This window comes from Thermobia domestica, chromosome 3 (genome assembly GCF_964235325.1).
Source record: "Thermobia domestica chromosome 3, izTheDome1.hap1.1, whole genome shotgun sequence".
Taxonomy (NCBI): Eukaryota; Metazoa; Arthropoda; class Insecta; order Zygentoma; family Lepismatidae; genus Thermobia; species Thermobia domestica.
The window spans coordinates 351,624,032-351,642,032 of NC_137456.1; the positions used below are offsets into that span (position 1 = coordinate 351,624,032).

Genomic DNA, 18,001 nt, shown 5'->3' on the forward strand with positions numbered 1-18,001 from the left:
CAGATTTTTTTTTGTAAGAGACACGTCAATAAACAAAGTAAAAAACTATATTGATACGGTTATTGCGTCGCAAAGTGACTTTTGTTAATTTGTATAAAACATTGTGACTGCAAAATGGTCTAGCAAGTCGACTTTTTTTTTTTTTTTTTTTTTTTTTTTTTGCTTGCTTGGCGAGTACTTACAAGCACGATTTTTCAAGCCCTATATATACGTGGTTCTACTACCATTTCAATTTCTTTCTAAACGAGAATCCTCTTACATGGTGATACTGGTAGACACTGAAACGTTTTACTATTTGGATGGTTTGCTGAATGCAATACTTATCACTTTTATTATTAATATGCACCCTATTACATCAGTACGTACTTGTTACAACTCGTTTAACAATTTTCCAAGAACATTATTAACGATACAACAAAACAAGAGTTATTTATGCATAAAGGCATGACGACACGTCAAAAGCTTTCGTTTTGATTTTCCACTCCGCTACTTGTAGTTCTTTTCTCTTCTTTTTGTATAATTACTTTTATTTTAATTAATTTGTTGTACAAGAGTAAGTCATGTAATTTAAGAAAAAAAAAATCTACACGTAAGCATTTCTAAACTAAATATTCTAAAAATAAACAGGAGTGCTCATTCAAAACTCCTCTTCATTCAGTTTACGCTTATCGTCAATCAAAGCAAACTCCCGTCTTTGCAATCACAAAAAAGGAAAAGAACTGCCTGACCCTTAGGAGTCGGATTAGGAAAGAAAATTTTTGTAACAATGTAGTTTAAAACTAGAATTTTTGCCAATTAGGAGACATTTGTTTTAATCACCACGAACCCTCACTACCACCTACATCATCATTTAAGTTTCATCTCAAGTAATAATAAAATACTGCACGTATCGTATCGGTTAGTTTTACGTCAGTGTTACAAGTAATTATATAACACTGTTAACGATAGCGTTTAAAATTTAATATGAGACTGTGGCGTTGAATGTTGAACGATTTCTTTTTCTAATCATTAATGATGTTTTGCCATTAATAATGTTTAGTAGGTACCAGAGTGGAAAAAAATCATGATTTTTTTTAAAAAAAATCATTTTTGTTGATTTTTTTGATTTAAATCGATTTTTTTGATTTAAATCGATTTTTTTGATTTAAATCAAATCTTTCTCCTCGTATAATGCAAGTCGCGAACTGAAGAAAAAGCATTAGGAATTAGTATTAAATGCTAATTATGCCATTTAAGTGAAAGTATTGGGGTTGAATTTTGAATTATCCCCAATCGTTAACCTATATCAATCCCAAACAATGTTTCTTAACCCTTTTAAATTATGGCTCCTTTTAAACGTAAATTATAGACTTTCAGTCAAGCAGCTACAGCATCATCCCTATTTATCCTAGGATCATGGTACATACATCACTCTCTTTAGAATGGAACAGCTTTTGAAACGGTAACATTATATTTCCCTATCATGTCTCTGAAGCGGGAAATTTTGAGAGTAATCGGCTTTTTTTTTTTTTTTACTTTTTTTAAAAAAATTTGATCCCCTCTGGATTCCCCTGTGTTAACGCACAGATCTCAAAATCAACTGGGAAATACTAAGGGGTGTACTAAGCGTGTGTACAAAGTTTCAACTTCTATCTTGAGTAGTAAGGGTGAGGAAATTATTTAACAATGAGCTAAGAACATTCCCACGATGACCCGGATGTAATATAAAAATTTTCTCAGACATCCCTATTTATCCTAGGATCATGATTTGTTCATTATTCTCTTAAGAATAAAACAAATTTTCAAACGGGTCCCTTCAAATGTCCCCATCATGTATCTGGGGCGGGTAAATCATGAAAAAAAGGAATTTTCTGTTACAAATATCTTTTTTTTTTTTTTAAATTACCTTTGTGGACCCCTCCCCTGTTTTAAAGCAGAGATCTGAAACAAATCTGAAAAATACTGAGGGGTGCACTGAGTAAATGTGCAAAATTTCAATCTTGTAGGTGCAAAAGTAAGCCCGCGAAAAATAATATTCCCCAAATACCCCAGATTCCCGTATAAAACAGGATCTCAGATAACAGTTTCCTGAGACATCCCTATTTATCCTAGGAGCATAGTACCCATCATTTTCTTCAGAATAGAACAGCCTTTGAAACGGTACCATTCATATGTCTCCATCTGAGGCGGGAAAATCACGAAAAAATCTGTTTTTGTTAAAAATATTCTTTTTTTAAATCATTTTTGCCCCTCTGGACCCCGCTGTTTCCACACAGAGATCTGAAAACATCTGAAAATTATTAAGGGGTGCACTGAACGAGTGTGCAAACTTTCAGTCTTCTGAATGCAAAATATAACCCGCCAAATAATAATAATAATAATACGCATAACAAAAAATATCATCTTTTTAAATTCATGACGTCATCACACACTATGCCTCAACGCAGAAAGGCGTGAAAGCATATGTAACGTGTTCTAGAATGCCTCCAGTCTTGAAGAAAACGAAGTAAAAAGCCTTATTGGTACTTTTTAATAGAATAATGAAGATTCTACCCTATCACCTAAAAATATAATATAATTTAAATATAATAATTTAATTATATAATTTAAAAGGTTAAGCATTAAGGAAAAAGTACAGCAACGTTTATCAAAATGACACTTTTTTTCACAAAAGTTACTTATATTTGGCAGGAGGGTATTTAAAAAAAAAAAAAAAAAAAAAAACAGAACTAGCTTGCAGTATGAAATACATAAATTTCTCCTAAAGTTATAAAACAAAAAACAAAAATGGAGAGAGGATAGGACCCCTCTAAATACACCCTATTATCTAGGAACAAACAGACACACACAAAAAAGAATTTTCGTCTTAAATGTCGATAGTGATTTCCCCGTTTGAATAGTTAACGATCTTAAAACCCAAACCCAATGTTACGAAAAGAAGGAAGCAGGATTGCTCCGTTACCTGTCCAAAACGGGATTTTCCCTAATCATCCTCTGCATGACATTTGTTTTCATACTATACTGTATATTTGAGTCTCATTGTATTATGATTATTAATTTCCATAATCGAAATAACAAAACAGAAACGGGATTTTACTTATTTTCACTTTAAATTAATTTATTTCGGAATTCGATTTAAATCAATGATTTTTATTAAAAAAATCAAGTGATTTAAATCTTGATTTAAATCGTGATTTAAATCAGACTGATTTAAATCAATCCACCCTGGTTCTTTATTTCATCTTGTCTTCTTTCTGGAGTAAAGAGCGCCTTTTCCACTAACAATCGAGCGCGCTCGAAATATGTTCCTTTTGTTGGCACTTTTTTCCAATAACGTTTCACATCATTGACTCTTGCATTACATTTAAGAACGTAACTTCGGGTAATATTTACGTAGTATCCCCCAATCTTGCACATATTATATCTCTAGTGTTACTTCACAAAATATAGCTGAGCGAGCGAAGGGGGTTAGAAGCCCCGTAGGTCTTTATATATATATATATATATATATATATATATATATATATATATATATATATATACACCTTTATCACAATTTAGGCCAAAGCGAAATACTCGGTTCTGGAACCATGAAACGAGTTGGGGTAGATTCTAAATGCCATCCGTGATTTCTTTATATTTTCTTATCTTAACATTTTTCCCACATTTTCGATATCGCGTCCTTACATTCATTAATCCGCGTCTTTCGCACGATTTCATTAGATTGTCCTCGTTCTTGGTACTTAACTCGACGAAACTAAACACTGTTAAATCACAGCCCGCACAGACATCTGTCATTTTCTCAATATACTCCCTGAATTTAACCTTCTGATTGCTTACGATGAATTTTGTAAATTGAAGACTCGCTGTAGAAAACAATGTAAGTGCCACCTTGCAGTTGTTTCATTAATTTTTTTAAAAAGTACTTTTATGTCTTAGTTAAATTTTCATACATAACTTCACTTCATTATATGCTAGGTTGTATTTCTAAGCAATAATATTTTCAATTTTTTGCCACTTGGCCACAACTTAGTATTTTTTGTCTCTACTGTTAACAGTAACTATTGTGTTTGGCACTTAAGTTGTTTTCTGCTGCGAGTCTTCAATTTTCAGTTACCGCTACGGGGGTAAACGGAACTTAACTCCATTAAAATATTTGCTTAAATTCATAAAGGCTAATCAAGTTAATCTTGGGTGGCATCAAACGAAACAATTGTCCGCTCCACCTGACTATAAGGTTATAGCTTATTTGAGTGAAGCTTAGTATAAATTATTATTTAAATAGGGTAATAGTCATAGTAGAACCAACTTTTGTGGTTCTTTGAAGAATGTTAATGTGTTAACTGAGGTAAGATGAACTGACTTTAAATAATAATAATAATAATAAAAAAAAACGCCCTTTGGGCCTGCAGAATGTTAACGCTTAGCTTAGCTTTCATTTCTGCACCTACTCGTCGGCATTTAACCCGATTTTTCTCATTTACTTTAGCATTTTCGGAACGTAAACCAAGTGACCCATTTCCAGGGGAACTAAGGTTCCAGTAAGTTGTTTTAATCTGTGTGTATACCATAGTACGTGTCTGTTCATTAATTTGAGGAGAGAATTAGTAGGTTTAAAACATTGTGTATGCTAGAAATATAGGGCGACGAGAGTTCGTTCATTATGTTGTAATCAGAGATAAGAATTGGGTGTTTATTCCGTTAACCCTGGCAATTTTTCAAGATGACGATGGTGACTTTTTCTCGAGTAAGTTAAGTTTTGTTTTGTTCATTTACTTGGTACGTAGGTTTGGAGTTCGGCATTCATTTCAGCACCAAAGCTTTATGGATCGTACGCCTTCAGCTTAACGTGAGATCGAACCCCGAAATCTCGTATATTAACCATATAGCCGTTAGGGAGCTTCGTGAGAATTGACGTTCCCAGAGGATTTTAAAAGTAATCCCATCTATAGTATTTTCAAACCTGGAAACAAATTGACGTTTGGAGAAGCACGTGGTACGCTGTTGCCACTTGCGCATCCCGGTGAGTCATCAGCTGGAACTGTCGTCTGGTTTGTTTGGGTAGATGAGAGGATATGTTTATGTATGTTGGAAAGGAGTGGGCGTTTTTTTTTTTTTTTTTTAATCACTTCCACGGACAAAGAAACGAAAGACTAAAATAGCATCTTTCCTTCTGAAAACACGTGTTTACTACCGGCAACATTGGAATGTTAAGGTCTGTTGCCAAGGTAGCCCTCCACAACGTTATTCCTTTTGTTTACATTTTGACCCGCCGCCGACTTGCACAGGGTTGTTGTAGAGAGTCGAGACTTGCTCCATTTTCTTTCATTTTACAACAGCTTTCAAACGATGTGCTACTTAACCCCTCTTGCCATTTAAAAATTTTGAGTTGGACCCTGGGGCGAACTTCTTTGTTCCAAAAAGTATTTCCTTCAAAATGATGGGATACGTGTTTTCCATTTACCCAAGCGTTTCCGAACTAATGATTCGGTTCAAACTATTCTGCCAGGTAATTTCTTGTAGCTTTTACATTACAAAATACGATGTAACTCACGATATCCCGCCTGGTGGCACGTGTGACTTTGGGATTCGTCTAGTTATAACATATCAAATGCGAACACAATTGTCTCGTTCCGATCTCAGCGGAGCAACTTCGTGACCCTCCCTTATGAGGTGACGTGATTTGACTTTCACTGAGTGAGGGGCCGCGGTGGCTCAGTGGTAGAGTGTTCACCTCTGATGCATGGAGTCCCGGGTTCTAAACCCTGCTCCCGCCAAGTGAACTTTGTGGTGAACGAACACCGTGTGCGTGGGTGTTCCCGTTTCGTCCCACTTTTTTCATTCCACCATTTCATTCATTTCTCATCATTACCGTCTCCTTTAGTCTAACCGGCATAACGTGGGACGTAAAACTTAAAATTCATTTCATTTACACTGAGTGACCGCAGTAAATAACTATGTGACGTAGATTTCCTTCAAAACAAATCTGCATATGTTTTTGAACTGTCAATTTGTTCCTAGTTTAGGAAGCACTTTAGCTAAGCTCAACTTCGTACTGTAGCCAAAGGTACAAAATAAGGAGGTATGGTGGATGGGGCTCACCTCCGTTGCGAAGAGTCCTGGTTCGTTGAAAACCATTGAGTGTACGTTACGGTACTTGGAGTTTTTTTTTTTTTTTCGTTGTTTCCTCATATTTTTATTCCACCAATTCTTTCATGATTATTCCTTTTCATTTATTGTCTTTGTCTTGTACGCTACAGGTCATAATCTTGGGATGCTTCCGTCGTTCTAATCTGAAAGCTAGGCTTTTCCTTTTATCTCCATTACAGTACTAATTGTATTACCGCAGAAATCGCTTTACTGCCTTAGAAGTTCCGGTCTTAAGTAAATATATCGTCCATCATCCATAAGTTGTGATATACCGAAGTAAATTATTGGTGGAGATAGTATTATTTAGCGTGGTATAACTAGTCCAGGCAATTTAACCAATAGATTCGAATAATCTGTAGGAAAAGATTTAATGATGTTCGTAGGAACCAGAGATAATAATAGTCTTTTTTCTGTTTCTTTCTGTGCGTTATTACCATATTTATAAAACATAAACACGTTATACATTTAAAACATCTATCAATGCAATAGCCAGATTTAACGATAACTCCATGGAGACAATAATAGAACAAAATATAGAACGTGACAGCTATAGTTGTGGAAAGTCTATCGGAGATGTTGTATAACATCGTTAAGGAGGTTAAGTAAGCATTCATCAGAAAACTTTACATAAGCATATTTCGGCGGCATATTTTGATTTTCTATCATTTGTACTTCATTTTACAATCTTTCATCGTTGTAGTTTCTAACAGTATTGATCATTAGTTTTGAAATTTGTTTTACCATTATTTCAATAACTTAATATCTCATCATCACTTCATAATCATTATTATATCGTATCTTGTGTCATTATTACTCCTTCACTTTTAATGTCAATTTCGATAACTATTTTATGTCTTATGTCAATTATGCTGTTTCACTGTAATAGACATTGTTTCATAACAGTTATTGCCTGTGTTCACGTATCGTTTCAGTGGTTGATTCAAGTGTGTCTAAAGTAGGCTTAACTGCCATTTCCCAACGTCTACTTTGAAAGTAAGTTTCCAGACCAAACAATAAGTTGTTCTGTACATTCTGGTTTTATTACAAATTTAACTAACCTTACTGGTAGGTAAACATGAATAGGGAATGATCTGGAGGGATTGAAAGATTTTAGTAGGGTGTGATAACGGTTACAAACAATATTTTAATTTAGTATTTAGAAGCTTTTGAGATTTACCTTAATTCATAATTAAAGGCAATCTTCATTCGCCGAGTAACAATAACGCACCGCTTTCCTCTTTCCATTCCGTCAAAACCGTGTCCAGAACGTATCTAAGAAACGCCATGATTTCTGTATGTGAAATAAATTAAGAAGAAAACTAGTAGCATAATGGAAACTAAAAACAGTAGCAGAATAACATAATACATAAACACAGGTCTTAATAAAAATAAAATAATTAAGAACATTTAGTTAACGATGAAATATGAGGGCCATTTTAGAGTCATTACTACGTTAAACTAAGAGTTTCATTTCAATTCAAAGTAGTACAAAATACTGTTCTTAGGATGGAGGTGTATGGGACTACTGTAGAATTTTATTTCCAAATAGGCCTATTTCTTTGTCTTCACTTCAGCGAAGATAAGGCCGTTAACATTCCATGATTTACATATGGGTACGCAAGGAAGGTCATTACATGTGTTTTTTCTTGAAATAAGTATAGTTAGCTTAGGATAGCTTTAGTTAAGTGCAGTATGCCGGAGTCCGAGGTCTGAGTTTCAGATACTCAAGCAATTTCTGCAGGCAATCAAGCAGGTAGTAAATATCGTTGAATTTCATATATATATTATATATTCCCCTCACTTTGTAGTAGCTGATTTTAATAGTTACTTTATCAGTTTTTGACAAACGTGCACCTTCATAAAGTAAACCTGCGCCTATGTTACTAATGGTTGTGTATGGTGAAAGGTTTTTGACAGATAAATAGTCAAAGGTAGAAACAGCGATCCGATCAGATTTGATTTATTGGTGTCATCGGCTGGTATGGCCAATTAAACTGTGTATAATACAACATTCACTGCAGAGTTGAAGGTGGACTTCTTTGGATTGCTTGTTGTTACATTGCGTCCTATAGGTGCTCAGTGGAGTTGGAATCCGAAGAGTTTGGAGATCATGGAATATGGTTAAAGTCCTCATTATGTTCCTTGAACCATTCCATGATGCAAAATTCTGTCGCTGTGGGGAAAAACTAGAACATCCAGTCCTGTAGGAAGTCGCGATACTAAACACGAGTCATGCGTTCCTGAACAATCATTCTTTTCCTGTAAGCATAACTCATATCATACACCAACGTCCAATGTTGATATCATGCGTAGGAGATTCGCTACGCCATGATTTTTACCAGAGAGAGATAAAAATCTTGTCCTAACAGATTTTCAATACTTTTGCCGTCCAGTTCGCAGGTTCGTAGTTAACTGAGTTTTGTGTTCCTCTTCACGTCTACGAGCGTGAAGAGTGTAGTTGCTGATAGATACAATAGGATACATGATAATGAATATTTCAAATAGCTACATTATATCTTGTATCACGAAGTAGTTTTTTAATCACAGTTTCAGTGCGTGCTGTCACTTCTGGTGAATACTTCTAAAAATTTAACTGGACACGTGTGTGAAGGTTCTTGTCTCCGTGTAAAACCTTTCTGAAAGAAAAGTAAAATCACTTCTCGAAACTATAACAAGCTAGGGTTCTTAGAAGTATGATGCACAGATTATAGTATTATCGGTGATATTAGTTGTTCTTTTCAGAGGAAAATTGCGATGAAGTTTCTTCACTTCTTCGTAAAACTGTAACGAACTCGGACTTTTAGACAATAAACGATGCGTAGATTATAAGCTCATCTCTAATTATAATTTCTTGTTCGTTTTTGAGTAAGTTTGGAATAAATGTTTAAATAGTTGCAATTTACTTTCTATCAGGTTTAGAATATAACCTCAAAGATTTGTCAAGACAAAAAGGTGACATGAAAATTTGTAGTTTACAGATTATATTAGGGTATGCTGTGCATCTTACTTTTTGTAAGAAGCCTAGCTCATCACAGTTTTGGGAAATGAGATTGTTTACTTCTTTTTTTTTATTATTATTATTATTATTATTATTATTAAAGATTCCGCAGGAAGACAGGAATCTCACGTGTGTGTCCAGTTCATCAGTTTTTTTTAGAAATCTTTTAAAAAATGTGTTAGCGCATGCTGAAACTGTTTGATTAAAGTACAAGATAGGCCTCTATATATTTGGGTTATTTGGAAAGTAGTGAGTAGAAAATTATCTTGATTTGCTACGAAATTAGTTACGAGTGGTATGTCTGCACTTCACACAAACTCAGATATCGATTATACGTACAGTACTGTAGTCAGCGTTGCAATTACTCTTTTACTTTTGAAATCAATGTCATAATTTACCGATAGTTAATACGTTGCAATAAACGAAATATATATTTTAAAAAAATTATTAACTAAATAAAATAAAATATTCTTTGAAAAGTTAGTTTTCACTTTTAGAGAGGCGTAAATGTATCGTGAGAAAATTGCACTGTTTAAGTACGCAATCCTGTGCTTAGAATAATGCGGTAATGGTAAACCTTGTTTTTATTTTCCCTAGGGTGGAGTCAAGGACGCCGATTTCTCTATAAATTTCGGGTGGCCCATTCAGATGCAGAAGGTGTATATATATGTGAGGATTTTAAGACAAATTACATTCAAATTTTGCCAAATATTGTATATTCATAAATACAATACGGGGGCTCACATAAGCTTTGGGGGAGGGGGAGGCAGGATCGGCGCCCTTGGGTGGAGTAACTGTTTCGTAGAAACCTGGCAATATTTCGTGTATTATACTATGATACATTGTTTGTAATTTCTCGAATTTAATTAAACTTCCTTTTCCTCTGTCTTTCAAGGTATGAGGCTACCTTCTCGGCCAGCACCACCTCCGCCTGTCGCAGGCAAGTCGAAAGGAATTCAGCGAAGTACTACCCTCACAGGGCCATGGAATTCCACGTAAGTTTCTCCGTTTCAAGTACTTTTCTTCATAGCTGTGTTCGTTATGTCTTTGCGCAAGCTACGAGTTAGGTGGCGACTCTGTCTCCTAAAATATATGAAAATCAATGCAATTATTTGATTTATAGCTTATTGTGTCGTACTAATATGTATAAAGTTTACAACGAATTTTATGCTCTCAGATACAGGCATTTAATAATAAATTAAAAACCAATCGCAAACACCTTTTAGCAATAAATTATGGTCATTATCAATGTGTTCCTATTATTATTATTATTATTATTATTATTATTATTATTATTATTATTATTATTATTATTATTATTATTATTATCATCATCGATAATTCAGGACTAGGTTGCTCGAAGGAGTACATTTTTGCCAGATCTTCCTTTTCGTATAAATTATGGTTAAAAAAGATTTGTGTGTATGTTTCCTTTCTCTATAATGTGTTATCTTCCCATTACTAATATCTAGAACTGAAAGTGAATAAACGTTCACAGATTTATCTGTGCAATAAAATCAGTAAATAAAGATACAAACTTAGTTATCGAATTCTTTCTATACCACTTGTCCTAAATGACGTGTCTGTAAATGATCAGTGGTGATTTTACAACGAGGCGACCATTGGCGCTCGCTTAAGGGTGTTGAGACTTGAAGTATTTTTGCATTTTAAAATTGAGATTTTTTTCCTTTCCATAGGGCACTACATTACAGTGAAGGCAAATCAACCATAATTTTCGTGTTTAAGTAATAATAATAATAATAATAATAAAAACCGTTACTCAAAATAATTGCTTAACATTCACCTGGCTAAGACCAAACCCATACTTTTTCTTTTCGGGGAGCTTTGAATTTGTGCTTTCCTAGGGTGAAAAATTACTTTCAAAACACCCCGTAACTGATTACCATTGTTTGCAAAACACTGACAGCGGAAGTCTTATAGTTATTTTGGGGAGTTGAGTAATTAGTGACAGTAAATTCCATATACATTTTTCATATGTTTTGCATACCATTTTTTCAGTTCGTAGATGAATAATCCGTCGACGTTTCAAGTTTTAGACACTGGTAATGGAAAATAAGTAAGGCTATGGAAGAAGAAACCTAACGAGAATTCTTTTTCAACAGTTATATTTGTACAAGGATTGAAGATTTGGCAAAATTCAGTTTTTCGAGCAACGTTGTTCTCAATTGTAATAATAAAAATGACGAGAAGTTATTGGTGAAACTGCTTGCGATTGTTTTTCATTGGATGCGTCAGATAAGCACCACACTTGTCTTATTTGAAATATTTTGTTTCATTACCTTGGAGCGAGTGTAATTATGCTATAATACCAGTGGGCGCGTTGAGAACTTTTTGCGATATAGTGTAACATTGTATCAATTAATTATAACAGGAAAAGTTTATTTATTTTTCAAAGTCTTTATTCTATACGTATAGATTCAGGATGTTATCACAGACATTCCAAATCATTTTTTGCGCAAGCGCGTCTGCTCGTGGATTGTGTCCTCCTCGCTGGTCTAGTTAGCTAGTGCGTGTGCCTTCGGTGCATGTGATCCCGGATTCGATATCCGGTAGCAGAACACCAATTTAATTTCAGAATCTTTCACTTTCATTATATATTCGTCTCGTTTAGCCCAAAGGACATACATAGCCGTGGGATGTTAGACTCAAAGGATCTATGATATCCAGAATGAGAAAATGCCTGACTTGACCGGGACTCGAATCTGGTGTCTTCGGTATATCGTGCTGATGCATTAGTCACTGCGCTACCCAGTTCCCTCCCTGAAAAGCCATACATTCTCCCACTCTTGAAATCGGTGTGTCTTCACTCAGACCACTTGGTTTATGCCACAATTCATGCACATTAAATTAGCAGCTATAGAGAAAATGGTGTGTTAAAAATCGGTTGTTTCCTCCATTTATGTATAACACAATGTAGAACTGTTAAGAGGTGTTCTGAATGTAGACGCTGGATTATCCAAGCAGAATGGCTGTGGTACAAACCAAGTGGTCTGAGTAACTGAATACCGACTTCAAGACTGAGTGAATGTATGGCTGTCCAGAGAGCGAACTGCGAAGTGTAGTGGTTAATGCATCAGCGCGATGCGTTAAAGATCCCGGGATCGAATCGCGGTCCAGTCGAGCATTTTTTTCATTCGTGTGGCTCCTATGGAGGAGTTTGAGTCTTTAAAAATCAGTTGTTTTCTTTATTTATCAGTGTAATAAATATTTACGTTTCATTTTCAGGCACTTTTTAACGAGGTTCCATAAAATTGACAGAAGAACCAGATAGGCGTATTTACCTATATGTATTTGACACACAAAGGTCATTGCATGAATCAGGAGACACCTCGGTTTAGTACAGCAGTGGTAATTGTTAATTTTTTGTGACGGTTGCTGACATTAGAAGAGCAATTCGTGTTGGTTTGTTTAGCGGACTGCTGCTAGGCTTTTTTTTTTTCCTTCTTCAATATTACTTTGCTGAATGCCAGTACATCGGCCTTTTCTGAATAATTTTATAGTAGAAATCTTAAAAATGTAGAGGGTATACGTAATGCACTTACGTATATTATAATGAAACTCCAGTACTGGAGTACTTGTGTGTTGTAAGTGAAAGAAACCAGTTTTTACGCCCACTACGGCGAAGTAAACAAGGAGGGTATTATGTTCGGTAATGCTAGTTATTTCCACTGTAGAGCTCAAACGCCTGAACTGATTTCAATAAATGAGGTATTCTTGGGTTCCTTGTGCCAGTTCGGGTAACATACAATAGGTGATGTGACAAAAAGTAAATATTTGATATTTTCCACTTTTTAAATGTCGGTTCTAATATATTCCTGGGTAGGTTTAATAGTAGGTAGGAACATCCCACCCACGGTATATACGAAAATCTTTAAACCAGTCCATCTTTATTCAGCTTTCGTCAAACTAAACGTTTATTTTTCCGTCCACATTTCGCTCCATGGTTATCTTTGAGAAAAATAATATATATATATGAATATGAGGGTTCATTGCTAGTGAAAGCTAACATGTTTTCTGTTTATTTCAGGAACAATCATATTCCAAACCGAGGAATGGCCAGATCACAATCTGTTCAGTTGGGAGAAAAGAAGAAACCACCTCCACGACCGCCGCCGCCAAAATTTACTCCCAAGTATCAGCAACAGAGACCTGTAAGTGTTGTATGGGGTATAACATTGATATGTGGATATTGTTTAAAATTTTCTGAAATGTTCAATGGGCCGTCCGTTTTTTATTTTTTATTCATTCATCATAAAGCATTGACTCAATTCTTAATCACATTTTATGGCATTTTTTTCTGATATATACAGTATCTCGCAGTATAAGATCAGTAACAGAAGTTGAACTTCTACAGAATCACTCTATACTTTCCTTGAAATTACTCAAAGCTTTCCAGGCTGGTGCAGATGTACTATACGGCTACCAAACTTCAGACAATGAACTGTACTAATAATCTGCTTGTAAATAAGGTGATTATTCAATAGATTTCCTACTGGTTTAGCTTTATTAACAGTATCCACAGCCTCAAACTCTAAGCATGATACGATTAACCAAGATGTTTCCTTTAGGTTTTTACACAGCAGAATATTTGTAACGATGCGTCAATTGAGTTTCGTAAGTTAATATATGTAGGCTTAAGTGACTTTTTCGCTGTAGGGGTTAACTAGCATATAGGTTATGTAGGTTATGTAAGAGTGAACCAGCTCGTTATCTATCTATCTCTCTCTTTCTCTCTCTCTCTCTCTCTCTCTCTCTCTCTCGCTCGCTCTCGTCGAGGTTAGTAACGCAGTTTTCATCGTACTTCTTACATTCATGGCCTAAGGTGTATATTCCTGTCTCGAATTCCTCTTTACTGTGTTATAGACCACGTAATTTTCCTTTGTTGAAAGACTGTATTGTTGTGGCCATCTGATTTCATTTTGACCATTTAGTATTAAATGGTTATTCCAAATATGTTTTTGAGTAGTCGTGTTGATCATGATGAGGGCACACAACCTCGATGTTAACATTCTCATTAATCTCCATGTTGGGAGTCAGCTGGTCAGTTCGTTTTTAGGTAATACCCAGGAAGATGTTGGGGGAGTGAAATAATCAGACAAGGTATTAAAAGTTAGTAGACGATTATAAAAACAATGAAGAACTTTACTATGTTGTTGATATATATGAAAGAGTTCGGGATAGAGTAATGTTAAGTGTCTTAAAAGTTATTAAAATAGTGTTCTAAATACAGGAAGGTTCATGTTCATTTTAACAGCTATATTTGTGGGTGATTGGCTTTTAGTAGCTGTAAAGTCCAAATAAAATTAGAGTGAAAAGATAGGGAATTAGCATTCTTGTGTGAACTATAGTAGTTTGAAGTTCGAGTGGTAATACTTCTGCTTTTAATGATTTGGGATAAGCCTAACACTTCAATTAATGTTCGACCTTGTATCTCCAGTTATATTATTTAAATAATTTCATTGTGCTATGCCACTCTCTTCACTAGATTCTAAGAATTGCTAGACACATTGTATTCCTTGGAAATATTCTAGTTGAAACAGTGACTGGAGATACTGGGATATTAAGTGTACGTACAAGATAAGAACATTATATTTAATATATATTCTATAACATCCATAAGTGTTTGTTATAAACAATACTCATAGACCTTGAAAATTTCGAAATTTTTCTTGGATTCTATGAGTCTTGAAATCTTTACTTGTTGGTGGAAAGTTAAAGATCATTTGTTTCAGTTGATGATTGGGATAGATGTAGTGAACTGGGAAAAGTTCAGGCCTGGACTTTGCCGAGAGAAAGACCAAAGTACACAGCTTTTGTCCATCCTGATGCATTCAGATCTTCCATGAGATCGTTGTTATAACGCATTGTGGTTTGGCACCTAACGAATAAAACAACATTCAAATCTAATAAAGAATTAACCAGTCGAATGGTGCGATAAAATGTCAGCTGACATCATTATATGTGGGTTATTGTATTGCAAATAGTTCTCATTGCTTTCGTAACCGTCTGAACTGGTAATTGTTATTCCAAAGGAAAAAAAATTTAATTTTAAGGAATCCCAGTTTAAGTGGCGACTCTTGTTCTCTTGCAAGTAACTTATCCTCCTTGTATTGATAATTATTTCTGTTTACCGTGTTTGTATCGATGTTTAATTTACACTGGCTGTAATTTCTTTATTTCCAGGTAACTCCCGGTTCGAGAGATGTGATGTCCAGTATCTTATCTGGAACCCGGTTACGTCAGGGTCCTCAGTTCACCCCGCAGTCGTCGGTATCTGCTGACCCAGATATTCTGTTGATCGACTGGAACTCCCCTCCGAGCTCCCCGACCCCAACCACCAGGTCAAGTAGTGATGGTGTTAGCGTGGATAGCTTTGGCAGTGACGGGACTTCGAGCACCAATACTCCGATCGGCAGCAACAGTGGAAATACTTCAACAGGGGAAAGCGGCTTTGAAGATGATTTTGATTTGTTTGGTGTTTCTTCCACGAAGACGACGAGATGTCATAGTGCGGATATCTTATCGTGTAGCGATGATCCGTTTTCACTCTCTTTTAATGACACTTTAACCGATGTGTTTCAAAGCCCCGGTGTAACGTGGGAAGATAACGCTTCTACAGGAGACTTCAATAGTGGTAATAGTTCACAGTGGTACGTACCGAGCTCAAACGAGAATAAATCAAAATTAACGTCGATGCCTACCATAATACGTCCGAAAATCAAAGCAGGCTCTAAACAAGCGCCTAAGGATCGTTGTGAACCAAAGTTGGTATGCTCAAGTTCCATACGTGAAGAGCGAGGATGTAGCCCTAACAGTTCGCCACCGATGCCTTCCATTCCTCCGCCTGCTCCACCGCCAGAAGTGCTCAGCAACGTAACCCTGGAGGATATCCTTCCCGATTTGCCTCCGAGACCGACCAAGTTACGTGTAAGTAAATGCAAATTATTCCAATTTCACAGATTGGTAACTTATTTAGTATAATAATCAGTTATTGAAGAGATAAGTTAATAAAGACAGTACTTAATTGCGTGTGTAAGTTTTTCCTTGTACAATTTCGGCCAGTTATTCTGTGGCCTTGCTCATTGGATTAAAGGACTTACATGAAGATGGAATCACTTTATAAACACATTTTGCACTTTTGGTGCAAGGGTTTTAAAATTGAAATAAAATCTTTTGATAAGCTAATTGCTTTTAGTTATGTAAGTGATGTCAAGAAAAGAAACAGCAGCGCCTAAGAGACTGACATTCTTAGTTGGAGTTTGGACGTTCCTTTTCAGAACCGGAGCAGTGTGAGACATGAACCTACAATTGAAGGTGGGGTTCAAACTCGTGTTATGCGTTCAAATGTTAAGGCCCGCTCACCGAAAATCGAACGCGGGACCTCATCGTTAGTGGAGAAAAGAATAATTAATTTTTCAGTTTTTTCTTTTTTTTAATAAAGAAATTGCAGTTTTTCCCTACATAAACAGCCAGTTTATAATAAAAAATACAATTAATTAATTAATTAAATTTAAGTTTTAGAATCTTTGGGCCAAAATTGCAAACTGTGTTTGCAGAGTGATTCGATCTTCATGTAACTTACATAACGTGATGTACAATGCTACGGAGTAAGTATTGGTAGTTGGAGTCGTTCGGGAAAACTCTTATGCACGCAGTCAAAGAAGTTCTCGTCTCTTTAGTAAATAGATTAAAAGTCTCTCTCATATTGTCTTTAAGTAAATGTAATGATGGAAACAGTTATTAATTCCGATGGCAATTTCGTAGTTGTCAACGAACATTTTCGAATCTGTGTTTCTTCGTACCTGGAATTTTTACGTCTCTTTTCTACATTTTTACCGGCTCCATTCCATTGTCAACTAAGGTTCCTGTCAGAACTGATCAAAATTGGACGCATCAGGGAATTTTTATTGTAAGTGGAATATACGCGCGAACCCTTGTTTAATTATATCCTGAGAAAAATGTACCATATTGAGCAGTTTTAGACTTAAAAACCACGCTGTGCTTAGATATGAGAAATCTTATGGACCAACTTCGTCGATAGGTTCAGTTTATTTTAATGGATTCAGGTTCCAGGAATAGACTCTGCCTCTATTCTTATCCTTTTGAATTACAAGTGGAAGATTTTCAGGATCCAGTATTGGAAGTAGATCGTAGGTTCACAGCGTGAAACTAAACTTAGCTGTTTTTAATTTGTGAAGGACTCTCGCGAAGATTTCTCTTACTGGAGCTCAGGCGCAGTTGTTTTGATTTCTCAGAATATTACGCAGGTGACAATTTTTAATAAGAACTGTTTTGAAACAATGATGAACTTTCAGTGACATTATATTTATCTAATTCCATTTATTAAAAGAAAGGAAGAATTTACATTTAGAAATCAAAAATAATAAAGAGAACATGTAACAAATCTTCCAAGAATTGATACTATGTGATTTTTTTTTCTTTCCTCCTCATATTAACAAGATTTTACGGCGAACATTGTACCTCCTTTTTGTTATCTGAAGAAATAGTAAGCAATAAAAGAATTACAATCGGAATCTGATATGAATTATTGAAATAATATATTAAATAACTCATAAACATGTTGAATTCACGAAATCCGAAATAACAAAGTATCGTACAAGAAATTCTTTACTGGGGTATTACCTTAACAAGAACTTGGATATTTATGATAATTTGCTGATGATTAAAAAAATAAATAAATCTAAATTATTGGGATGGGTTGTTGAAGTTGTATAATATTTAAATGAAATTGAAAATGTATAGTGATTGACCCCATAGCAGAACATGCTGCGATCTGCGATGTGATCGCAGAAAATTAGCCGCGACTGTGCAGAAAAACTGAAAGAAAATAAT

At 35.2% G+C, this 18,001-nt stretch overlaps 1 protein-coding gene across 3 annotated transcripts in view; it reads left to right on the plus strand.

The window, feature by feature from the left end:
- The window catches only part of l(3)05822 (SH3 domain-containing lethal (3) 05822), a 136,792-nt gene that overhangs the window by 98,218 nt on the left and 20,573 nt on the right, over window positions 1-18,001 (plus strand). For all 3 annotated transcript variants that reach the window (XM_081752956.1, XM_081752954.1, XM_081752955.1), the window contains exons 2-4: window positions 10,023-10,122; window positions 13,176-13,299; window positions 15,332-16,075. In XM_081752956.1, coding sequence (XP_081609082.1) covers window positions 10,025-10,122; window positions 13,176-13,299; window positions 15,332-16,075 — 966 coding nt within the window. In that variant the 5' untranslated portion in view covers window positions 10,023-10,024. The remainder of the gene's footprint in view (window positions 1-10,022; window positions 10,123-13,175; window positions 13,300-15,331; window positions 16,076-18,001) is intronic.